The sequence below is a fragment of the Agelaius tricolor genome, unplaced genomic scaffold (assembly GCF_023055355.1).
Source record: "Agelaius tricolor isolate 1412-34295 unplaced genomic scaffold, bAgeTri1.0.p SCAF_16, whole genome shotgun sequence".
NCBI classification, from domain to species: Eukaryota; Metazoa; Chordata; class Aves; order Passeriformes; family Icteridae; genus Agelaius; species Agelaius tricolor.
This window is the reverse complement of record NW_027269276.1, coordinates 16,144,715-16,171,288: the sequence shown is the minus strand read 5'-3', so window position 1 is coordinate 16,171,288 and position 26,574 is coordinate 16,144,715. Positions and strand designations below refer to the sequence as shown.

The following is a 26,574-nucleotide window of genomic DNA, read 5'->3' as shown; positions in this document are numbered from 1 at the left end:
CTTCATGCAAATCTAGAAGCAGCTGCCTCTGAATAGGCTAAGTTTAAGTATGATTATTTACATTAGTAATTCAGAATAATATTCTTACTGGAAACAGATTCCAGGGGGAAAATATACTTCCTTAGAGAAGGGTATCATTTTGTAACTGAAAAATGTGTGAATATGAGCTAGTAATTGACTGCAGTGGTTTAATCCATTTTCTAGAAAAACGGTCTCAATGCTCATGATTTCTAAGACATGCTCTCTCAGTGACCATTAATGGTTTGTTTTGTGTCAGGCAATGTTTTTGGGTTTGGGATTTTTAGAGAGATTTTTCAGCCTCCTGTTTGAGCAGTGGTGATGTCAGTTATTTACATTTCAGTAAAATGTTTGTCGTAGCTTTCAAATACATGGGGGCTGTAGACAGACAGTGTTTATCCCATTGTAAAGACTGTCAGAAATGGCTGGCTCTAACAACACACTCAGGCCCTGTATTTATGTTTTATTCTCTAAACTCTTGGGCCCCTTGGGGATGGTGACCATAGCCAGGGTGAAGAGGGACAATCCCCCCAATAATACAAACTCTTCATCATCAGAAACAGAAACAATAAAATTAAAAACTGTTGAAGAACTAATGTATGGAACCAAAGCAGTGTTAAATGGAACATGGGATAAGGTTCTTCAAATATCTCTACAGAGTTTTAAAATTGCCCTGTGTGTGTATATGTGTGAGTATGTGTATATAAACATATATATGACATATATATACAGACAAAATAGATTTGAGAAGCAAATACTCTGTTATAAAGACTCAGTATTGTTGCTTAAAGTATATTGAAGAATACAGTGAGAATTGTGAGCCCCACAATCTTGCACATTGAATTTTGGTGCTGCAGATATTTGCACCCAAGGAACTGTGTGTTCCTAGTGTAGCAGAGAGGTATGGCCTTCAAAGAGAGAATTACCATCCTATCCCTCACCATCTTACATAAGTCAAAAAAAAAAGCATTATGTATGAAAAAGAGTGAAAATTGCAGTCATAGTGAATTTACCTTAATCATGAAGCAGTGGCTTGACCCACAGTGTATTTTGGGATCTTGCCTATCTCCATGCACGTGCACAGAGGCACAGTTCCTGTATGTAATTTGCCTTACATTATTCTCTAGAGCCTCACAGTGAATTCATTTCTTAGCTGGCTGAGGATTTCAGAAGTTGACCTGTGGGCGTTATTGTAGCCATGAGCAGTGTGCCAGCAGGTTTGTGAGCAGGGCTGCTCCTGGCAGGTTTGTGAGCAGGGCTGTTCCTGGCAGGTTTGTGAGCAGGGCTGTACCTGGCAGGTTTGTGAGCAGGGCTGTGCCCAGCAGGTTTGTGAGCAGTGTGCCTAGCAGGTTTGTGAGCAGGGCTGTTCATAGCAGGTTTGTGAACAGGGCTGTGCCTAGCAGGTTTGTGAGCAGGGCTGTACTGGCAGGTTTGTGAGCAGGGCTGTACCTGGCAGGTTTGTGAGCAGGGCTGTGCCCAGCAGGTTTGTGAGCAGGGCTGTACCTGGCAGGTTTGTGAGCAGGGCTGTGCCCGGCAGGTTTGTGAGCAGGGCTGTACTGGCAGGTTTGTGAGCAGGGCTGTGCCCAGCAGGTTTGTGAGCAGGGCTGTGCCCAGCAGGTTTGTGAGCAGGGCTGTACTGGCAGGTTTGTGAGCAGGGCTGTGCCCAGCAGGTTTGTGAGCAGGGCTGTGCCCGGCAGGTTTGTGAGCAGGGCTGTTCCTGGCAGGTTTGTGAGCAGGGCTGCCCCTGGCAGGTTTGTGAGCAGGGCTGTGCCCGGCAGGTTTGTGAGCAGGGCTGTGCCCGGCAGGTTTGTGAGCAGGGCTGTTCATAGCAGGTTTGTGAGCAGGGCTGTGCCTGGCAGGTTTGTGAGCAGGGCTGTGCCCAGCAGGTTTGTGAGCAGGGCTGTACTGGCAGGTTTGTGAGCAGGGCTGTGCCCAGCAGGTTTGTGAGCAGGGCTGTGCCTGGCAGGTTTGTGAGCAGGGCTGTACCTGGCAGGTTTGTGAGCAGGGCTGTGCCCGGCAGGTTTGTGAGCAGGGCTGTTCTGGCAGGTTTGTGAGCAGGGCTGTGCCCGGCAGGTTTGTGAGCAGGGCTGTGCCCGGCAGGTTTGTGAGCAGGGCTGTTCTGGCAGGTTTGTGAGCAGGGCTGTGCCTGGCAGGTTTGTGAGCAGGGCTGTGCCTGGCAGGTTTGTGAGCAGGGCCGTGCCCGGCAGGTTTGTGAGCAGGGCTGTGCCCAGCAGGTTTGTGAGCAGGGCTGTGCCCGGCAGGTTTGTGAGCAGGGCTGCTCCTGGCAGGTTTGTGAGCAGGGCTGCCCCTGGCAGGGTGGCTCTGGGCCAGCCCGTTCCTGTCCCCGTGTCCTCGGCATCTGCCGCTCTCCACTAGGGGACACCACCGGCAGAAGCCTTTGAATCCTTACAAGTCATAAATCTATTTAGAAGTAGAACTTGGTTCTGACGCCAGGTTCAGACACCATAGTGCTTGGAAATCATACAGCTCTTTCTCCTGCTAAGCTGCTTACAGCAGCTGTCTCCTGGTGTGGGTGCCCAGGGGAATTACCTGGATAATCACTGCATATCCTGACAAAACCGAAACCTGCACTCACACCGAGTTCATTCTGCAGCAAAAGGGGAAGCACAGCTCTGCACAGCTCTCATTTCAAAAGGAAGCAGTTGTGTGCCCACAGTCCAAGGGCACCCTGGGGAGGCAGGGCTGTCGGTGCTGCCCTGGCGTGGCAGGGTGGGTGAGCACGTCGGGCTGTCTGTCTGTCCGTCTGTCTGGCTGCAGCAGCCCTGCAGCTGGGCTGCAGCGCTGCCAGAGCAAGGGCTGAGCTGTGCCACAGCTGGGGGCACACCCAGAGCTGGGCTGGGATCAGCTGCAGAGTCCCGAGGCTGCTCCTCTCCCCATCCCCTGGAGCCCTGCTGCTCTCAGGGCAGCCTCTGCCTTTCTCTCCCGTGGCTTTTTGCCACGTGCAGATTTTCTTGCACAGTGCACTGGTTCACACCAAAAAGCCTTCTTTTCTATCAGACAGGGGGCATTTCCTAGCCAGAGTTTTAAAAAACAAAACAAACACCCACATGCCACCTTAACTGTGCTTTCATCCTTACAGGTTTTGTTCTCTGGGAAAGTAATTGATACTCTTATTTGTTACAATGAGCAGTTAAAACTTTAAGGTTCATTTTAGCTAAACGTATGATGTATTTCTATGCAAATAGTGGATTCATATTTTAATCCATCCATTAATTTTTCAACTCGGGATACTCCTGCAGTAGCCAGTTCCAGAGCTACAGTGAAGGGAAGTATTTAATCAAATGTAAACTTGAATTATAACTGCTTAAAAGCAATTTAAAGTTCAAAATCCAAACATTAGGAAGGGTATTGAATTACAAAACATAAAAATAAGTTTTAAAACTTTTTTTTTCTTGAAGTAAAAAACAAGTTTAAACTAAAAAGTTTTGCCAGCTAAAACTAGAATTTGGACCCTTGGAACTTTGTATATTGCCACTGAAAATCTAAAAATTTTGCAAATACAGAAAGTAACATAGGGAATTCTGTATTTATGCTTCTTTTGGTGCAAGTGTTAAGTACAGAGCATGAACTCCAGAAAGGATAAAGCGGATAGAATTGTTGGAAAAGTTGATGTGTAAGTAACCCTCCTGAAAAATACTTTGCTTCTTTAAAGACTGTAACAGTGAGAATTAGAGAATTTTAATGTCTAGGTGATCATCACTGAGTGCCAGTGATGCACAGAGCCACTCAGACACAGCTTGAAGAAGGTTCAGCAGTGTTCAAAGCCTGGACTATCAGCATTGTCCTGCCAGCACCAGTTTATCTGCAGATGGTCCAAGCTGCTGTTGGAGTAGAAAACTCCTCTTCTGTATCAGCTGCAGCAGCAGATCTGATAGTGCCAGCACAGAGGCAGTGGGCAAGCACAGCAGGAGCTCTGTGGACAGCATTTCCCACCCCAACAGCCTTTTCCTGTCACTGCCTGGAAGAAGTCAACAGGTCAGGTGTGTGTCATGTGCTGCAGGTTGGGCAAGGCAGCTTTATCTCATCAATAATTCCTTTGCCCAGAGTTTCTGTAATCTGTGGATTAACCTTTTGCCCAAGATGAACATATAAATAGGATGTTGTAACTAGGGGTCAGTCACAGAATATTTTTTAACTTGTTTGCTGGAAATGGTATTATAAGGCAAGTTGAGTTCACAGATAAGCTCTGCAGTGTTCTTACTCCAAGATTATTGGGAGGTTAATTTCTGTGCCCAGTGGGTGTAGTTGAGAACTGCTGTCAGCTTCCAGTGTTGTACTAATTGTGGCTTTTTGCTGTCAGATCAGGCTTCTACATCAGTTTAGAGCTAATACATCATAGCAGAATGGATATAATGGATATTTATACATTGCAGGGTATGCAGAGTTCCTCCACTACAAGACAAGAGCTATGTTTTAGTGCTGTTAAAGCCCAGGCACTGCTTTCTCAGTGAGGAGAACTGCCTGCCCAGGCATATTTCTGCCAATAGCAGAGGCCAGTTTAGAAATCATAATAAAGTAATGATTAGTATGGTTTCTAAAGAAAAGGTTTTTGTTTCATTTAGTCTGATGGTATATATACACATATATTTTCTTTGAAGTATTTTTAGGTTCAGCAGTGATTTGAGACCATCACTTCTGACCTGAGAACACATCACCCAGAGGTCTGTTCTGATGTTGCAGCACCTCACAAACCCACCCTGTTCTGTGCCCCACAGTCCTTTATGGCTGTCCTGGAGGTGGGCTCATGGTCTGAGAGGTTGGTCACAAGAGAAGGACCCAAGGCAATCAGGGGAAAAGCTCTGTTCAGAGTTTAAGTGCTCTTGACTTCATGACAGGTCTTTAAACAGCCACAGCTCCCTCTCCATATGTCCTCTCCCACATAATTTTAGTATCTTCACTTTGGCTGGCTTGCACTGGCTTGCACAGTCTGGGTTAGGCAGAAATAAACTGCTTTCTAGTGGCTGCCAGCTCTCAGCAGTGTCCTGTCAGATTCAGTGTTCAGAGAGACCTGACTCGCCTGCTCACTGGGCAATTCATTGTCCAATAAATGCTGAGAGAGGACAGGATAAGATTATGTAATTTTGCTTTCTATTTACCTGTTTGGGAACTTTTATTTTTGTGATTAATCAGAAAAAGTCAAATTAGCCTCAGCTAATGGAACCATCTGTGGAGATCCAGGAGCTCTCTTATTGTTCCTCTTATTAAAGCTCTGTTGTTGCTTTCCTCCTCTAATTGATGCACTTACTAGAGGCCCTGTTATTTATAAATAGACCAGACATTTATTTTTAATAAGCACAAGTGCTGCAATGCTCAGTGCTGTCTCTCAGGGTATCCATGAGGGTAATTCTTACTTTCCCAAGCAATGTTGTGTGTTTCCTGTAATGCTGCTTGGCATGGCTGAAAGCAGATGAAAACAGAGCATGGAATTCCCTGGTTTACCTTTACCTGTCTTTCCTTTATGGCTTTCACAATTAGGATTGTGAGGGTCCTGTCCTCATCAACAGAAGTACAACAGGGTGCCTCTCTGGGACTTCACTGCCAAACTGAAAAGCCACTGCAGAACTTGGAAGGAGATTGTGTAAATAAGGCCCATCCTGTTCAATTAGATCATTCAGTGAGTCAGTAAGGAGTCCTATTGAATTTGGTTTGACCTGACAATGTGGGCAGATGTTAGCAAGCAGAAAAATGAGTTAAGTATATGATGGCATAGACAGAAATTAGGTTTATGTGCACAGGATGCTTAGTGTTTTCAGGACAGGCTTAAGAATCAATTTTTTAGTATTGGTATTGTCCCTAGGCCTGAACAAATTTTGGGTTGCTTGTCAATGGTAGACTTTCAGAGAGGATAGTCTAAAATGCCTCTTCTTCTTTTATTTTTGATACAGTTAAAAAGTAAGGTGAGCCTCATTTTTTATATTGCATTTGAATGCTGTATCAAGTGCTTGCTTTTTCACCCTTCTGGTTCTTAGGTATTTGTCTTGCTGTGTGCTAAATGCAGGCTGAGAAGTTGCAGCTGGCACAGCTGAGCTGTGGAGGTGACAGGCCAGTGTCACCCAGATGGCTCAGGAGCCAGAGGCACCTCTGCATGGCTGTGAGCAGGCTGAGCTGGAGCAGGGAGTGGAGCACCTTCCCCAGGTGCCAGGGACCCTCTGCAGGATCCTGCCTGAGGACACACAGACACAGCAGCTGCCTTTCCCCAAGGCCCCAGAATCACCTTTCAGGCTCAGAATGTGCCCCTTGCTGAGCAGGACAAGGTGGGAGGGGGTGTTTGTCAAGGCCTCCCTGCTCGGGCTTTAACCCATAAGCAGTGCAGGAGGAAGGAATGGATACAAATACAAGAGATAGTTCTTGATGTGAGTAATGCCTCCCTCCAATTCAAACAACACTTAGCCAGTTCTGGCTCGTGTTTTACTCCTAAACTAGCTGTTCATTGATATTCAGTGGTTGAAATTTTATTGTGGGTGAATTCAATTATGTTTGAAAACCCGTTTGAGGTTTACACCTGGAGTGGGGGATTATTTTAACACTAATTTCACTACAGAGAAGGGTTGTAGGCAGGAAAATTGCTTATTTTAATAGAAAATACTCCTTTGGTGTACTCTCCAGGGATTTTCACTGTATAAAGTCTGGAGAACTACTCAAAGAGTGTAGGTTTTCTACAGTCAGAAATGTGTCCATGGGTGTGTATGTGCATGTAGATGTACTTGTGAATTTGTTGAAAGGGAGAGGAAAGGTGGGGAAAAAAGGAGAAGCCAGCACAATATTCAGTTGTCTGGTTTGTTTTTCTAAGCAAGCTTTGAACTGCATTTCTTAGCCCCTGGCATTTTAGATAGAATCTTCAAACAGTAGATAAAAGGAAAGAAAAAAATTCTTAAGATGGATTTTACTATATTTTACTAATTAGTTATTATTTCTTCAATGAATGAACAGTTTAAAATAGAGTTGCACAAGTGTGTTCTTTCAGAAATAGAAGTCAGCATGTTTCAAAGTATTTGGTTCCATTCAGAAATAATTTCTCCTGAAATACTTTATTTCCTGAAGTCTGTTCAAACGGGCTCTCCAGATCAGCTTCTGATTTGCACATTCTGCAGGACCAGCAGAAAACCTTCTTTGGGTTAATGAAGGAAAAATAATTTTTCTAAATTTCCTTTTTTAGTCTTCATGAAAATATTTATTTTGGAGGTTTGCCTTTGAGGGAGGGTCTGCACCAGAGTATTTCAGTTAGTTCAAAATATTTCAAATAGTCAAAATGGGCTAAAGTCACATAGAGCAGAGATAGCAATGCTGGCATTAAATCATTTCAGCTGTTGAAGCTCAGCATTATTTCTGATTCTGCTCTACTTATTAACTAATAATAATACTTTAACAGGAGAAATGTATGGAAGGGAGTACTTTGGTCCAGTATTGGATTTCACCCAATAACTCTTGTACCAAATTAATAAATTATGATTTAACTGGGATAATATTTTTCTAGAAGATAATCAGGTTTGATTTAAAAACTTTAAATGATTGAGAGTCGACTATATATGCTAAGTATATTATGCTCATCATTAATTACTCCTGGCATTAAAAACCCCCATTTTATTCTCACCTGAATTCATTCAGTTTCAGCTTCCAAATATTGGTTGTTCCTGTGTGTTATCAGACATCTTCCCATTCAGGTCCTTCCACAATGTTATCTCAGCATTTTTTTACTTTCCCCAGCATAAACTAAGTGGCACTTCTGTTGTGCTTCTGGTGAGACAGATTTCCTGAGCTGTGCTGCTCTGCAAGTGCTGTGTTTGCCAGTGCCAGCAGTGCAGGACAGGCTTTGCTCTCCCTTCTCTCCTGGAATATTGAACACACAACCCAAAAGCTGTTGCAAAGCAGTGCTGGCTTTGTTTTCCTCTGTGTTACTTAGTGTTACCCACTGCCTTGTATAAATTCAGCAGCATTTCCCTCAGTTTGGTTTCATTTCTGAAGCACACAGTTCACATGGTGTGGCTGCTTTAATGAGTGCAACAAAAGCCAGCCAAGTACCAGCACAGGCCAGTTGGCCTTTTCATGTGTTTCTTTGTTGGCCACGTTGGATAGGATGTGGCATATGTGTAAATCACTCTTTTTGAGCTGTGTGTATTTTCTGTACCAAATGTCAGATAATGAGATGAAAACTTTATATTGAACTTTCTATTTAGTCTGCTCATTTTCGAATTTGCCAAACATACTTGTGTCCTCGGGTAAGTGGTGCTTCTGAGGGTGCCACAGATGCCAAACCCTGATAAAATCTACCCTATCTTGTTAATGAACACACAAACAGTTGTTCCCCATCTGCTGCCTCTGTCTGAAAGGTTAGGAAGCCCTTCCTTCTTGATCACAAAGGACATAATTATTGTCTGTAGAGGAGTCAAGTACAAAGACAGTCCATCCAGTCTGACCGCTACTACACTGCAGGCCACCAAAGATTAACAGCTGCTTCTCCTTTGATTAGGTTAGGTAATAACAGTTACTTTAGTTAATAATTGGATGGATTCCCAGGCCATGTAATTCAGGTTTAGGCTGTCATTTTTTGCTGGCATGTAGCTGAGCTGTATTATTGGAACAGAGCCTGTAATCCTATTAGTCAGTTGTCACTCAAGCCATAGGAGAGAAGGCAAATTCAGATCCATTAAGGTGTTGTAACAGGTAGGTAAATAAGTCAGCCATGCTTGCCCACTGTGCAGGGAGCTGTCTTGATTCTTTGTCCTTTTATAAGGATTAAGTTTACATTTTTAAGTATGTTTAATTCATAATTAATCCACAAAATGGTTACATGGTTTGTCTAATTTATCACGGTTTCTGTTTACTGTGCCACATGCATTAGTGTACACACGCTTCCCACTAAGTTACTTGATTCATGCAGTGTTCTGCCTAAATTAGTGGCTGTGAGCTTCAAGTGACAAGTTTATAATGATCCAGAGATTAAATACATGCTTCCTGTCACATCAGCTGGGTTGGCTTTCCTCCTGTGCAAACATGACCACTGCAGTTCCCAACGATGGACTTGGGAGGGATAGGGGAAACGGGCTCTTTTCATGGCTTGGGTTTGAGTGCTGTGTCTGCTGCTCTCAGGAGCTGCATCTTTGTTTTTGTTTTCCTAATGTTTATGACACATCTAGGTAGCCTCCCCAAGGTTTTTGTGCCTCATCATCTCTATTAAAAAGTGCAGAGATGAGAGTAATAATAATTTTTGCCTACTTGTTCATTTGTCTCTGCTCTCCTGTGTCACCAGGTAACTTCAGAGCACAGAAATCCTATTGTGTTTAAAAATCAAATTGTTTATAAATGTTATTTCAATAGTTGTGAATTTTGAAAAATACATGTAGCAAATCAAATTTTTACACACTTTAAAAACAATGTATAAAAACGTTTATATATTTTCTGTTGTTCAAGGAACACGAATCACACGGTATCAATTGCAGAATAACCCTCCCAATCTAAATGTGCAGCTACTCAAAGAACAGTGAAATTAAGAAAGAGGTTTTATAAACAGGAGAGCTAAATCATTTGGTAGACCAAGTTAGAAGTTTGGAGGCTCCTTTCAAGCAGCAAAACCATGCAATGTTGGTTTATGCTCTTTTCAAATAGGGATTTAAAATTTATTTCCCGTAGGATCTATCAGTTTTCATACTCACATGATGCCTAATCTGCTCAGAGCTTTGGGTGCCACCAGAATAAAAGTTGTAGTTACCTGAAAGGGTCTTTCATTCTGATACAGGTTCAGGCAGGGATCAATTTGAATAAGAAAAGTATGTGAGCAAGGGCTCTGAGTAACTGAGATGCCTCAGTCCACTTCTTTTGAATCCTTGTTGCAATATGTATCAGCTAATGCAAAGCTTTAGCACTTCAGGACATCATCTTTTCAAGGATGTTAGTTCATTTTTCAGAGAAAGATAAATTGGATAAAATGTCTTGCTCACGTATTTCTATGATCCAAGAAAGATTTCTTTAGATGAGTAGAAAAATACTTAAAATTTGAAAATTGCCTTAAGTAGGAATTAATTCAGACATATTTTAAAAGAATTTGGTGTGATTTGGCTGCTTCAGAGATGGAATTACAGCATGTTTCAGCCCTGGGGAGATCCCTTCATAACAGCTCTCAGTGAGGTCTTGGCATGGGTGGCTCAAGGACAATTTCTTGTTCCAGGGTTTCCCCAGTCCCAGGTGTTCACCCTGCAAACATCAGCAGTGCAGTATTGAAGTGACTCTTGTGCTCCTTTGTGGGCAGGGCACATTTTGCTTTCAGCTCCCATGGCCAAGCTGCAGGAGCTGTGCCTGATGCTGGCATTGCTGAGAGCTGGGCACTCGCGTGGGGACCAAGGTGGCTCACACTGCCAGATACCAGCAGCGACTTCAGCATCAGCATTGCCTTCCAGGACATGGGGCAGGAGCCCTGGAAGTTCTCCATCTTATAAGAATCTCTGGAGAGAAATGTATTAAATGTGCTAAAAGCCATGTATCCCTATGTGGCAGTTTTCCAGACCTCTGTGAGCACAGGTAACAAATACAGCGCTCATGGCTCTAACCCAGCTTTGCTGCTGGTTGTATCTTCCTTTTATTGAAACTTCTCACTCTCTTCCTTGCACATCATTAGGAATTTATTTTCATTCCTAAGTATCAAAATGCTAATGAATTTTTATGAGTAATCTAGAAAGAGGAGGGATAGGACATGTAGCTAAATCATATAAAATCAGAAGAAATTACAGACTCCCTTCTGCTTGGTAGAAAACTGTAGTAGTAACAGAAGGTTTTAAAAGGCAAATTTGTATTTTGACAAGTAGACTTGCATTTTAGTAAAGTATTAGACAAAAGTGAACAAGGTGCTCTGTCTATAAAACAAGTGATGCTCCAGATTGAAATGGAAGGAGAACACATAGGAAATGAAACAGCTTCAAAAGATTTATATATTTTTAGAATAGAGATGTGAAAACCTCCCCTCAGAATAGGGAGATGTTGTTGCTTCTTTCAGAGTGGCTCTAGTGACTGATCTGGGATAGGGGGAAGTTCCTTTCTGGACACTTCATTACTGGGTACTTTTGGAAAAAAGAGGAGTTCTGGGGAAAAAAAAAATCACAGGTAGGAAAAGTTCACATGAAAAAATAGAAAAGGTGGGGTTTAGCATTAAAGAGAACATGGAGTTGAGAAACAAGCCAAGTAGGAAAATGAAGCAGTGTACAAGCTCAGGAATGGAGCAGTTGCTGAGGGGACAAACAAAATGAATGCAATAAATTGGATATAACTCAGAGTAATGGGATGAAATAGAGAAAGGGCATACTTGGTCTGAATGACAGGAAAGACTTCTTGCCTCGAGAGCTAATAGGTTGTGGCATAATATCCCATGAGAAATAGGGAAAGTGAGCAGTGGCAAGTGCTGGGCACATTTGGAGCCGGAGGAGCAGTGACAGATAAATGAGCAGTGTCAGAGCCCTTGTGCTGTGCTGCACAGCCCCCTCAGAGCTGCCTGTGTGCTCCTCTCTGCCCTGCCAGGCTCTGCCCATCCCAGGGAAAGGCATCTGCAAACAGCAGCATCTCTGATACCTCAGGGAGCAGGGAAGGGTTAGAAAGGCCCTGGGCCCTGCCTGGGGCTGTGCAGCCCTGGGGGAGCAGGGCAGGAGGAGGCCTGGGAGCTGTGGCTGTGAGCCAAGGTGCTCACATGAAGTCAATAAGGATGATTTATGGCAGGACTGTTCCTCTGCTGTTTGGGTCTTTTCTTTATGGCTCTACCAGGAGTTGGTGGAAAGTGTTATTGGGAGCCAAGGGAGCTTAAGGAGGAGGCAGGGGCTTGGGATTTTTTTAGATGGGAGGAAGAGGAAACAGAGGAAGAATATATGAGTGAAACTCAAAAATAACTCTGCAGTTAAGGCACACTTATTGGGCTCACTGGGCTAAAATTAACTGCTGGAAGTTTTACTTATCAACTGGCCAGTAGGAAATCACTGGTTGATTTTCTTAACTGCTTGGTGAGTTGGCACACAGATTTCCACTCATTTGAGGCCAGTTATTCCTTGAAAGATAAATCTTTTGGTTGTCTAAAAATCTAAATGCAGTTCATATTAATTGTGGAAAAGGCTTGCCTTTTGAATATCTGCCTTCTGTGAATAGCTTTACTGTAGCTTGTAAATTAAATACAATGTAGCTGTTTGCTTGACAGAAACTTAATGGAGAGAAAGTTACATGATTTAAATAAAAAGTAAGATATGTACTTCTGTGTGCAGTGTCTGATCTCATAGGGAAAAATGTTGCCCATCTAAATCATATTACAGTTGCTTAATTATTTTTGTAGTTGTTCAAATGAATATTTTATTGTCAGAGTTATTAGAGTTTTTTTCTGTTATGCAGTCTGTTACAGTAGAATACATTCTTTATAGACTAGTAATAATTATGTTTATAGAGGATTTCCCATTTTTTCCCCATATGTGAAGTGCTTGCAACGCTGGGGGGAAAAAAGAAGAAATTATTTCTTATTAACTAGTATATATTATATTACATATTATAATTATATATATATAAATATATTATAATTATATAATATTATATATTATATTATTTCTTATTAACTAGTATATCATCATCACTGATAAAATCCAAATGATCAAATACAAACTGCCAAAAAACTACAAAATTAGCAGCTTAGAAGTAGAGAATAAGATGATTTTACTTGCTTTATTGTAAACAGAAGACACTAAACCAATTTTGTAGGAAAGGACAAAAGTATAAGTTCTAAAATACTGGATCTGCTGCAGCAAAACCCCAGTCATTTGCAAACTGTGACAATAATGATAGGATGGTAATTAAGTGTAAAATTCTGGTACGTGCAAGTTCCAAGTGGATACCTCAGAAAAGGGATCTGCCCTTTTCTTTTATATTCATAAACCAAGCCTGGAGGTTGTCTTCTGTTGGAAAAGTTTGTAAAAAGGAGGAATTACCCATCTGGAGATTGTCTATATTTTTAAAATCATACAAAGCAGCATAGCTCCAAAGGTAATAGCAACAGATAAAGGTGAACTTTAATAAAGTCCCTCTAATTCTATGTCCTTACAGAAAATATGGTATTCAAGTGTATTACCTGTGTAGTACTGGGTATGTATATATGATAATTGAAACCATAACACCTGAGAGTTTCAGCTCCTGCTCTAGAAAGCCTCTTCCTTGTACATGGGCAGTGAAATGCTCTTTTTCAAAGGTGTCCAACATGATAAATGAATGTATTAAGGACTTTGTACTTTGACAGAATCCACAAGTGTCAGATGTACCCTTTATGTAAACATTTCTTTAATTTCTGTTGGTTCTCTTCTGTGTTTGTGTTTCTCCAGAACACAGCAGATAAAATTGCATTCCGGGCTGCAGGAGGACTGACTGCTCTGGAAAATGTTCTTCAGATGGTGACTTCTCCCACCAACCTGAATGCAGCTGCCAGGGTTCCCTTTAAGTGAGTTTGATGGGTCCTTCACCCGCATTTAGAATCACTGGAATATTCATTTCATATCTGCTGCTTCACTGCTTCTTCTTCTCCTAGTCCTGGGTGGGACTTTGGAGCAAAAACCTGTGCTGTTCTCTATATCATGGAAGGGGAAAGACATTTCCACTCAGCTCCTGGTTTCCTAACTTGCTGGTTTGAGTTTGAGCTATGATATATTTGAGCAGCAGCTAATTGTGTAAAAAGAGAGAAGACAAAACTGTGTTTTAACAGAGGAGAAGATCCATATCTTTTGAAGTTAGTCTGCAGAGATCTCTAGTGGGAAGCAGAGAAATTTTTTAAAGGGTTGTAATTCACAGGAATCTGTCTGCTTTTAAAATTAAATAGTTGTAAGATACTCCTAGCTGAAAGGGCGCCTACAAACAGGTAAATCAAAATTCTTGTGGATTAGAGAAATTCCTCTTTACAGAACAGAAGAATGGAAGGGTTTAAATGCCTAATCCCTAAAAAAGAAGGTGGTGACTATGCAGAATTCCTGCAAAGCCTGGTCCCTCAAAAGCATGCTCTTTTCCCTAATCTCTCACTGTAGGTTTTATACAGTCAAGAACACATAGGTGCTTTCAGAGCACAGCTAGGCATGGTTTTAGTGCAAATCCAGGATATCCTGGTATGTACCATTGTCATAGTTTGTAGATATTTTGTAATATTGGTGTAATTGTAATTACTGCTGTAATTTAGTGTGAGAGTTTGGATGAAAACTGGCTGATAATGCATTATGGGACATACATAAGTGTGAAGTGCTAGGAAAGACCACTCAGGAAAAAAACATTTTTAGATATCTCGACTTTGCACTTCTAAGAGAATAAATAAAATTCCTGCTTTGCAGTGGTGCCAGATGCATTTGCTGCAGGTCCAGCCAGCTCCTCTGGTGAGCAATCCTGAGCTGGGCCTGTGGGGAGCAGCTCACAGACAGCCCTGGGGCTTCTTCCTCTGCAGAGTCTCTAATTTTGAGTGATCTCATCAGTGTGGGATAAACTTCACTAGGGACAGGATTGCACTGTGTGCCCACATAAAGCCTCGTTTAAATTGAGCTTTAAATTCTTAGAATGTGCACAACCCATACATCTTTGATTTTTATTCTTTCCTTTTAAGAATAGTCTTGTTTTGGTAAGCTTTGTTGAGAAGGTTTGAGAACATTGTGTTTACATTACTGAAAACATTGTGTTTGAAGTTTGTGAGGCATTTTGAGGATGTATTAGGTCTTGAAGGAGTTTGTGTGCTGATAAATAAAGCCCCATGTCAGCCACATTTGTGTAACAGAAATCACGTCCCAACAGTCGATCAGAGGTTTTCCTTTCTCTGACAGTCCCTGTCTATCTCACAGCCCTTTCAGACCAGTGATCACTCAGATTCCTGGGACTGTTCATGACTGAATTATAAAAAGAGGTTTTGCATCTTTGAAAAATTCTCTAAATATTGTTTTATTAAGAGAGATTTTATACTAGCTGTATTTCCGAAGGAAGTACGGGGGCAGAAAAGAGATGAATGTAAACTGTTCTGACAGCATTGTGTGTTAAAAACATCTTCTGAAGAGCTTTGCTCCACTCCTGAAATACAGCATTTCATTCAACTTCACAGCAAATTGCACTTTCCAGTTTGTAGGCACCTGGAAGTATGGAAGTTGGGAAGTTATCCATCAGCTTGCACGTAATTTGACACAGAATCCTGCTCTCTAAAGCAAACTGCTCTTGCAGGCTTGGTCTGTGAGAGTCTGGCTTAGGGAGTCTGGAGTCAGCTGGAAGTGGCCCAAGGATCTTGGTCGTGCTGCATGGGATGCAGAGGCTCCTCTCTTGGTATTTCTGTGGCCTTTTTGGTGGGGAAGAATGTTCTGTGCAGAATCTGCACCTCAGCTGTTGAGAGCAACAATAGTTCCAGAGGGTGAGACTTGCTATGAGCAGTGTGAAGCAGGCACAAACCGTATTCACAGGTACTGCTAGGGTCTCACTGAAAGGATTTAAGAAATTTTTTACATACAGAGTGTTCAAGGGAGGTTCAAAACCAAGGACAATCACAGAATATGTTTAATTCTTTAAACAAGGAAGAAAATTCAGATCACATTTCTCATTTAATGTTGAAACAAGTTTGAAGTTACTTTCTTTCTTTTGTGCAAATGTCATTTGCATCCTGATTTCTTGAACTTTGAATCTAGTGAAGGAGCAGTTTTCTCTGGCAATTTTCTCTGTTTAAAGACAAAGCAAAGCCCTGTGGAGAGAAGTTGAATGAAGACCTTTCATGAATTGCCCTCCAGTCTTCCCCAGCCAAATATGCTTTGCTAAAGGACACTGCTGTACTTCAGATTGTTTGTGGGTCCTTGCAATGTTTAACCATTTGTACTCATCTTAAATTGGGAATTTGTCTGTTGCTTTGTGATGAGGATAAGCTATTTACAAGTAGGTGAGGAGATTACATGGGCTATTATCTACATCTCTCTTTCCCCAAAATCCTGGCTGTATGGTGCAGCTCAGAACTTTAATCCCATGTCTACAAGATAAAGCTTTATTATCAGAAGATTTAACAATATGCCTGTTGTTTTGTACCACTGTCCAGCTCAGTAGTCAGAGCAGCAGGATGGGAAATGCTGTGAGGAGCACATGACATTTATGAGACAGATGATACATTTGGTGTTGGGGCAATTTTCCTCCCCTTCAAATAAATCACTAGAAAAGGGGAAGAGAAAACAGTGGGTTATAGTAAGTTTTATTTTTGGTGTTAACATAAAGATTAATGTCCAGCCAGATTATTTCTCAAAGCAGCATTTTGTAGTGTTCCAGGATTTGTCCACTTCTCCACAAAGCAAGACACAGTCAGCAGAATTTGTAAAGATTTTGGAGCCCTATGATATTCTTCTTGTACAGAAAAGCAAATGGGAGCTGCACAGCAAAACAATTGAATGCCTTCAGATGAGGAGCAGGAGATGAGTCTCCTCCCCTGGGTTGCCCTGCAATGTGCAGCTCATTTACCATGACATGTTGGTAACAAACCTGCTAACAAATGAGGCTTGTAGGGTTTGTTTAATTAACATTTGGGAAATGCTTTGACTTCCTTGAGTGATGAGTATTTTAAAAGAGAAATTGGCAGTAATTGTGTAAGGAACAATGTTGGACCTTTACACGTTAAGATGGGATTGAAGTCAAGTTTAATATATCTTCTTCTATTTTCATACACTTTCTTGCATCATATATTTAAAGCAAATATTATCAGGGTAAAAAAGCTCAAACCATAATTACATACACAAAAAGAAGAAATTAGTGTCCCCATGATATTTTGGAAAGCATTGATACAAGTGACATTTTTCAGTAAGAACTATTTTAAGCTAAGAGCTGGTTTTATATGTTGTTCTCTGTAATTTTTACTTGCATTTAGGAGCATACACTTTTTAAGCTGTAGTGTTGCTGTTCATGCAGTTTTATTGTTGTTTCAGTCCATATTCTTACCTTGATGGTTCCTTACCCATTCCACTCTACAGCCATACTGTGCACCATTTTTCAGTCATATTTCATTTCCTAATTCATTGCAACTCAGCAGGTAATTTCCAATACTGATCCCCTTCCCCATCAGACTGCTGCATAATATTCAAACTGGTTAAAAATGAGCAGTTTTCTACTGACTTAACACATCCTAAATTTGATAGTGTTTAGTGTTGTATTATTGCACTGCCAAACTGAGCTTTTAGGGTTATTCATTTGATAATCAAAGTATGTTCATTTGTAACATCAGAAGTTGTAAGAATAGGGAAGAGCTTTACACTTGAAACAGGTAAATTGTTGTATGTTGATGATGCCCTGGTTTTTGTAAAGCATAAGTTGAGTTCTTGCCTCTGTATCCTGGTGCACTATCATGGATTAGTTTTCCATGGTTGCATATTGTTAATGCCTCAGTATTTTTAATAGAAGTTAAAAGTTTGTCAACTTGTTTATATCAGGCAAATTGAGGAAATGAAGATGAGCTAACATTAAAAAATAATCACGTGCAGACATACAAACTGTTGAGATCTAGCTTTATTAAAATGAATCCTCCTCTCCTCCTCCTTCATATTTGTGTAAAATAAACATAACATGCAGATGCGTATTTTTGTCTAGTTAAAAGACAGATTTCTTTTTTGGCTCCAAGCTTGTGTACCATAAGGAGGTTTTTATAATTGGATTTACTCTGGAGGAAAGCTTTGCATCCGAGGGCAGCCTGGCCGTGGGCTGGAGTGAACGTGCAGGGGCCAGAGCTGAAAGCTGATTTGTGGCTGTGATACAAAGTTTAGAGCAACAGCCGTGATCAATAACCACCTGCTTTGCAGAGCCTCCTGCTCCAGCCCTTCAGCTGCCTCTGGCATCTCTGCAGATGACACCTTTGCAATTCACAGCAGTTCTTTTCCTCCAAAAGGGAAGAAGAGGGTGGGAAGTGCATTGGGTTTTCCATGCCAGCCAGTTGAAGGTGTGGGTGAATAAAGTTGTAGCTCTGCCGTTCGCAGCCCCTCGCTTGTCTCGGCAGCCTTGTGCAGAAATGGTGACAGTTGACAGCTGTTGTTCTCTTAATAAGATTAAAGTAAAGAAATTAGTTGTGCTGTCTCTAATCTGCCATTTAACACTGCCAACCACCTGGGGACACTTCTGTGTGACACTCGTGGTGCTGGATTGCAGTCAGGCTGTGGAGCTGCAGCAGAGCTGAGCACGCCGTGATCAGAATGTGTTCAGACGAGCTGCTGGTAGCAAGCCTATGGTATCAGTTAAGGGAACCCTCTTTATTGCTGTGAAAAATTCATTTGACATCCATTTGCTTCCAGCACCTTTTCAAAGGCATTATAGAGTCTCTGGAAGCAGCAGTACTCTTTGTGACGTGAGGGTCACTTGGGAAATACAAAAGCGTGATGCATTCGTACAGTGGAACTTGGTCTTTAGATGAAGTGAGAAGTTTTTGTGTTTTCAAGTGTAAAATAAATTATCCTCTTAGGAATTAGGAATGCCATATATCAAAAAGCATTTATTGCAGTGAATTAACTAAATCACCTCAGAACTCTGAAATGCTGTCAGAATTAACCTACAAGTTCATATTTGACACTTTGGATGAATTATAATGTTTATATTTAAATAGAATTGATCTTTATTTTAGAATAGCTGATAAAATGACAGAAGCTGATTTAAAGCATCTTCTCAACAGAAAATAGATACTACCAATATAGTTTCTTCTCTCTCCCCCTCTAAACATACCTACACAAGGGAATAATCTTCATGAAAGATAGAAGGAGGTGCCTAATGAAAATATTTTTCAGCATTACTGAGAGAAGGGAACTAAATCCCCTTTAGAATAGTGTTGCAGACAGATTTATAAAAATGCATGTGAAGCATCCTGCTTCAATTATCTCTAGGTAGGGTAAAAATTATCCTTGTAGGGTAAAAATTAGGTGAAATAGATGCAAATTAACCTGCCTTTGGTCAATGAGTAATTATTTAATATTGTTTTCACGTCATGTAAGCTGCAGATTGAAATTGATTTAATTAGGCAGTAGAATAAAATTAATTACCAGTACAGTTAGATTAATATAACTAGTGATACGGTGATACTCAGAAATGGAGGGAATGTATAAATGTTCATTCACTTATTTTCTAAATTCTCCACCTGAAGAGAAGACAATCCAGCCATACAAATGAAAGAATTTTACTCCACTTTTTCTGGCCTCCGAGCATTTCCAGCTTTCCTTTGCTTGAAAAATACAATGTATGTGAGAGGCTACCAGTTCAGCTCTGGGGAGCCAGGCTAAGTGACCAGATACCACAGCAAAGAGCCCAGCATCCGCAAAGCCACAGTCCTTATTGTGTAAATAATTTTGTTGTTCCAAAAAGTATTTTAGGAGAAAGATAAAGCCTAAAACTCAGCTCCAGAAGCATTCTGAATTAGTCTGCAGCTTGTTCTGCTTTGATGGTTTCAGTGCAGTAACTTGGTGTTTGTTGCAGCCCCACTTTTGTATGACCTTTCAGCAGTGCTCATAATTTATTTTCTTCTTCGGAGCTTATTTGAACTTACTCACATTTTTTCATATGTTGAGAAAAACTCAACAAAGTGAAAGTTCTTTTTATTTTGGTTTACTTTAGAGAAACAGTTTGAATGTCCTAGCCATCTGTATTTATATTGGATGTATTCATGATGCATTTGTGTTGTGTGTGTGTTTGTGAAGTAACAGTGATGGCTTTTGTGATATGCAACAAAGCTCAAGAAACAAACTTTTTGTTTATTCTGAAATAGGGTTCTCTTTGGTAAGATTAATCTTCTCTGTGACAATATTCTCTAGGACTGGTCCCAGCTTCCCTGCAGGGCCTGTTTTGAGGAGAACACTTTAATTGGAGCAGATGGAAATCCCTGCCTGTGCTGCAGAGAGCAGTTGTGCACGTGCTTCTGTTTTGTGTTGTTCCCCTTGCAAAGCTGTGCCCTCTCCCCCAGGCACAGGTGGGGCTCCCCAGTGCTGCTGGAGCTGCACTGCAGGCTCTGAGGGGACAATGGAGCTGCACAGCAGCACTGCAGGCTCTGAGGGGACAATGGAGCTGCACAGCAGCACTGCAGGCTCTGAGGGGACAATGGAGCTGCACAGCAGCACTGCAGGCTCTGAGGAGAGGGGACAATGGAGCTGCACAGCAGCACTGCAGGCTCTGAGGGGACAATGGAGCTGCACAGCAGCACTGCAGGCTCTGAGGAGAGGGGACAATGGAGCTGCACAGCAGCACTGCAGGCTCTGAGGGGACAATGGAGCTGCACAGCAGCACTGCAGGCTCTGAGGAGAGGGGACAATGTGGCCCCAGAGGACCTGGGCCAGCACCTGCTGGGTTTGCCAGCTCCCTGGGCATCCCTGTCCCTTGTGCTGAGCACAGGCCCTGCTGAGCTGGGAACTGCTGTCAGAGACTTCACACAGGGCTTGAAGGTCCTGCCAGGGAAAGGTTCAGTGTGTTCTATAGCTGTAGCCACACACAGAGAAACGTTACCTATCCAGCTGTGAAATTGGCTGATGTTCTGTGTCAGTTTTGGTCAGAGTTTTGATTACAGGAGAGTCCAGTACCCATAGAGTGTGTGGCCTCTGATAAGTATGGCTTTACGGTTTTAAAGTTATTGATTTCATTTAAGGTATTATTTAAAGAAAATAAATGTGAATTCCTGCAAGCTTATTTTTTGATGCTGCCATTTATTTGGTTTGAATTTACTGAAGGAAGTAAAATTCTAATTTTTCTTCCCTTCTGACTTTTTAGGTCACTGTGCAGTACAGTAAATGTTTACAGCCTCACCTGCAGCAACTGCATAGAAAACTGCACCTATGTTCTTTTTAGCAATAAGATCACTTTTCTGATGGACCTGTTGATACACCAGTTTACGGTAGGTAAAATAACTTCTTTAATTTGTAAATTTTTGCATGCTTCACAAACATGTTAAAGTATTTAGAGTATAAGAACACCAGGAGGTAAATAAGAATAAAGGCTTGAAAGATTAAAATTCATTTGTTGTTTGTATTTGGTGGCTGTAGAAATTGATGTATTTGCTTCTACAATGACTTCTGCAAAAGCATGTATACCAGGAACCCTAGGAGTGGATATTCTATCTTTTTCTGAGATTGTTTTCTTTAATTCACCCTATAGGAATATTTAGAGTGTAGACCACAATCAGTTGTGACCGTGTGCTTGATTCTTACTCGCTTCAGTGTCATGAATCTAAGTCAGGTCAATACATTGCCAGAGTCTGATTTGCTGAAGTGCTTAAATAGGACTCTTTAGCAGTGAAAGTTTTAATTTTCCGATGTTTCATTTAATTTGAAATGTCATTAAATATTTTATTTGAAAACTCATTTTTAATTCATAGTGACCTGCTCATCATAAGATATTTAGTCCTGTTTTTTTACTTATAAATTGTGTGTATGTATTTTCATGAGCCAAGCAGTTTGTTAATTGAAAAGTTATGTACATACTTTGAATAATTTAAGCGACGCTGTTCGAATCAACAAGCCACAGGGCTGTTGATGAACACTTTGGAAGGATGGTCCGAGTTGTGTGACACAAAGCGAACCCGAGTGCGGGCTGTGCGCTCTGCCGTGGGGTGTCAGGTGTCACTGGAAGGGGCGGGACAGCTGGGGAATAGTTGGGAATAACCCCCCGGGACAGATTTCCGGGGCCCAGACAGCACTCTGGAGATTAGGTAGAAAAAAAATAAATTAAAAAGAACAAATTCGAAGTTATGAAGTTAGGAGAGATGAGTCAGAATCAAGAGTTCAAGTTGACAATCAAGAATAAGGCTTGGGAGTCCTGTGACAATTTACCTCCCCTGCCTCAGCCTGCAGAGGAAGCTGTAAGACCAGCTGCTCCTCCTAAAGCTACCTATTCTTCTTCAAAGAGAACACAGAGGCAAGCAAGGAAAATATCAATAGTGAGAATAATAAAAATGAGAGCAGAAAACACCACCCACTTTTACTGAGGAAACCACATCAGGAATTGTTAAATTTGTTAATGCTCCCCTTTAACACAGGGGATGTAAAGAAAGAATTTAAAAAGTTGAATGATGAGCAAGAGAAAAGATTACAAAAAGAAAGAGAGCTTGAGAAGTTAGATGAGAAAGATTAAGAGAAAAAAGGAGGGTGCAAAAATTGTTTAAAGAAGCACAAAAAGTTTATGTGAGAAAAAATAAAGAAACCAAGTTAATTAATTAAGGAAGTTAATTTGGTATGGTACCAATTAAAGTTATTTAGAATAAGTACATGAACATAGAACAAAGAAATGTAACCATACCAGACCCAAGAGCAGCTGGGCTTAACCCATCTTGACAGAAAAAGTACCTTTCTATTTGTGTTGTCCTATTGTAAATAAAGGTGAGTAAAGCAATTTTATTGCAAGGGTGCTCTGGCAGGCAGGCTGGGGAATCACCCCTGGCTGGGGAATCCCCCAGCAGCTCCCCCTGTGCCAGGGCTCTCTGTGCTGCACCTCCTGCAGGAGCACACAGGGCATTTCTCAGGCACAGCTGGCCACCTAGGGCTCACAGATACTGCAGAAGGGAAATTTACTGCACTTAGAGCTCTTTTCAGTCTGTTGCCAAATACTACCCTTGAATTGCAGCAAAACTGTAATTAAAGCTTAATGTTTCCCATGATCCACAGTGGACTTTTCTTTCCTATACAGAAAGTCTCTTATGTTCTCTTCATGCAGAATTGGCCCTTAAACTGGGATATCTTCATAGTTCCATGAAGTGCATATTTGAGTACAAAACCCAAAAACAGTGCTGCTTTTCTAACCCTGATTTTTCTCTCTTGAAAATATAATAAATCAGATCAAGTTTGAATTTTCTTTTTTTTTTTTACAAAAAAGAAATGTACAAACTGAGAGCAGCTCTGAATACCAAAATACTAAAATATACCCCCAGAGACTTTTAACTGCCTCCACTTTTCCTGGTTGGAGGAGCCATGTGATGCAGTCTTTGCCTATGTCATGTGTCTTTCCAATTACTGTTGGAAAATAAAACCCAAAGTAATACCAGGAGTAATAAAGGAGAATGTATATTTGCAAGGTTTTAACAAATTATTAAACAAGTCCACCAATATTTGCTGAACACAGAAACAGTACTGTTTTGAGAAGCATTTCAATATAATCTTGAATACATCCAGTATGAACCTTGTTTCCAGACAGTTTCATGTGGATTTAGTTTTGGTTTGGGTTTTTTTTGTGTGTGTGTGTGTCATCCAGCCTGTCCAGGTTCATAGTTTGAAGTATCCTGTTCAGACCTTTCTGTGCCTCCTGCCTGAAGGCACTGCTAGGAAACCTTCTGTAGCCTGACTTACCCTGTTACCTTCCTCAGCCTCCTTAGCTCTGGTAATGCCTAAATCAGTGTCTGTTGAGGACAGCAGGGCTGTTTCCTGATTTCCATGATTAATGGATCAAACCTTTCCACCTACATTCCTACAGCTCTTGTGCAGGAGTTGGAGTTTCCTTTATTCACTGCTGTCTCTGCTCTTCTTTGTCTACTGTAGCCAGAAAACAGTTGGACAATAATTGTAGCTTTTCTAGTTGTGTGTTTTGGAAGGTTTCATACCAACAAAACCAAGTCATTAATGGAGCTATAGGCATGGAAGGATCATTTCATACTTTGAGGGTTTTATTTCCAGTCAAGTGACAGCTGTCATGTACTTTCCAAAAGATACCTGAGAAGCCATACACCTAAACCATACCTGTCTGGGGGATACCATGGCAGATCCCTGGGATTATTTTTTAAGGCAGTCTTTAAAGGAATAGTATCTGAAAATGCTAAGACATCATTAGTGAATGTGCAATGAATGTTAGGTGAGGGATCAAAACCCAGTTGCTGGTTACTTTTTTCTTCTCCAAAATACAGTGCTTAAATTTGGACCATATTTTAGGTTAGTGGCCTATGAAATTTTGCTGGGTTTAAGATAATCTGGCTGTCTAGTCACAGGAAAGTAATTTTTCTCCTCCACTTCTTGCCTGGAATATGCTGCCATTTAGTTGGGATTCTTCAGCATGACAGTATACATCCTATTGCAGTTTCTTCACCACTTGTGGCCAGGATTTTTTTAGTCTTCTGTGCTGCATCAAATAAGGCAGCTCCATGTTAGCACTGATGATGCCAAGAGCTGTGAAACCCAAGGTACATCTGTGCTGCTGGGCTTTTCCAGTCCATTTTGAAATTACACCTGTCTCCACAGGGTTCAGCTGTGTGCCACTGGCAGCTCCCTCAGTCCCTAATAACAAGCTGACCTGGGGTGACTTTATGATGCTCCTATCCCCATTGGTCTGCCCAGAAAAAAGTTTTGCACCTTTAAGACTGGTTCTGAGAGCAAAGCAGGGAGAGAAGAAGTGCACAGTTTGTTTGCAGACACTGCTCTCACTCCTCCACATTCCTGCTCCTGGACTGCATTGTCTGTGGACAGACAGACAGCAGGACAGAGCTCTCCTTTGCTTTTAGTTAGTTTTAGCTAGCTGAGGCAAAGAAGTTCCCTGGACTGTGGGTTTTTTTTTTCTTTTTTCCCTTTTCTTTAGAGCTGTTCAAGCCTGCTCTGGCCTGAACACCAGCAGAGCACCCACAGCTCCCACCTGTGGCCACCGGGCTGGGCCTGGCCTGTGGCATTTCCAGCACCAGAGGGACTGAGCAGAGACTGATCAGAGACTGAGTGAGCTGAGCACAGCCCCCAGAGGGACTTGCTGAGTGTGTCTCATCTCTTCAGAGCAGCAGGAAGCCTTATTGTTTAATATTGCTCTTCTTTTGTGCTGGTGAATGCTTTGCCTGTTGAATAAACAGGTTTTTTCCACTTTTCTCTAAGGAAATCTCTTCCCAAACCAGATGGGGGAGAGGCCTCTTGAATTTGCTTTCCAGAGGGAACCCCTTTAGAGGTTTCTCCCACATTTCCCCTAAACCAGGACACAAGCCCATGTGGAGAGTAGTAAATCCTGAAAACAGGGCTGGAGTAGAAGAGGTAATGGCATGCTGAAGTGTTTAGGGGTGGGGAATTTAGAATTGAAACCTTCACCTGCACCATCTCAAGGCCATGCCCTCCCTGAGCCATTTCCATTTCTTTGGTTCACTAGTTACTGCACAGAGAGTCTGACATCCTACTGAGATTTCTGAGGTGTACTTTTCAGTGTGTTTGAGGCAAGCCCAATGACTACACATGCAAAAAGCACAAAATCACTCGTGGTAATGGGAGAATTATATGAAATAATTGACCAAATGAAGAGAAATCGTGTGCTTCTAAAGGTCTGAAGTCTTTCCATTTAGGTTTACCAACTCTACATTTGAAATTCTTCATGGCTGGGGAGGACTATGCCTTTATGAAATAAAAATATGAATGAGTTGTCAGTGCTGGACCTCTGCATTGCTAACTGGAAATTGTTTGGTGTTTTTTGTTAGCACAGAAGGAGAATGTGCTCTGATCTGCAGAGGTATTTTGGTGATGTGAGTCAGAACAGAGGAGCATTTTCAGCTATATTAAATGCGTGCCTAAGTGCTTTACTGGATTGGGGCCATATTCTGCAGCATCTTACAGGATTAAGCCCAAGATGCTGGGCAGAGCTGAAGAGCTTATGGCAGCTCTGCACAAGCATGGGAACCCCTGCCCAGGGTGAATTCTCCAAGGAATAGTTTATGACTTATGTGGGGTCTGTACCAGAGCTGAGTGTCAGGTCACCAGAGTGTTCCAATTCAAGAACCAACTTAAAGAAATTAGGGCTCCTGATTAGGCCCAGCAAAGCCAGCCATCAGAAAAGCTAAAATAGCATTGAGATGTTGGATGTGTCAGATATTTGGACAGTAGTTACAATTTCCTGATCTTCCATTGTGATTTAAAAATGTTTATTCTAATTACTCAACAAATCAATTTTAGTGTGTAATCACACCTGTAGATTTGTGTCAGAGAAACTGTTAAACCTCAGGAATGTGGAGTGTTGTTACATTTACCCACTCACAGCTCATGTTCAGCACAGTTTCTCTGAATGTCATTAACTCTTTGTGTAATTGACACAAAGAAACCAGAGCCTGAAAGCTTTCATAATTACACTATTAAATCTTAAGATTTCTTACCCCCTTCCTTGATATAATAATCAACAAGCAAGCACCCCAATTAATTTTGCTTCTGCAAGCACACCAATTAATTTTGAACATAAATCTCAACACACTTTCACACTATCCCATTAATTATTTCTTCAGTAAAAGAGCTGATCTGTTGTCACTCATTTGAGTTAGTGTAAAAGAAGAATCTTCAAGTAATTCAGTTCAAATTTACCTATTTTCTGTCAAATTTACCTATTTTCTTCTATCTGTTGTTTGACATAACACTGTATAAAAAACCACATTTGTTCTCACTTGATATTAATTAACACACACACATTTTCCAAAAAAAGTGAGCATGAAATAAGCTCTGCAGTAAATTACTCTAGTAAGTGCCAGATCTATTTATTTTACAAATTAGGAAGAGCAGTTTTATTTCAAAGCATGAACTGTCATAGCTAAGGACTATATACTTAGAAAATATATTTCTCCTATGTACATTGAACTGGAAGACAAAACCAGACATTATCCAC

At 41.3% G+C, this 26,574-nt stretch overlaps 1 protein-coding gene across 4 annotated transcripts in view; it reads left to right on the top strand.

Annotated features, from left to right (window-relative positions):
* Positions 1-26,574, top strand: part of SCAPER (S-phase cyclin A associated protein in the ER) — a 142,432-nt gene that overhangs the window by 76,715 nt on the left and 39,143 nt on the right. For all 4 annotated transcript variants that reach the window (XM_071441781.1, XM_071441780.1, XM_071441779.1 and 1 more), the window contains exons 24-25: positions 13,368-13,483; positions 20,755-20,878. In XM_071441781.1, the coding sequence (XP_071297882.1) occupies positions 13,368-13,483; positions 20,755-20,878 (240 nt within the window). The remainder of the gene's footprint in view (positions 1-13,367; positions 13,484-20,754; positions 20,879-26,574) is intronic.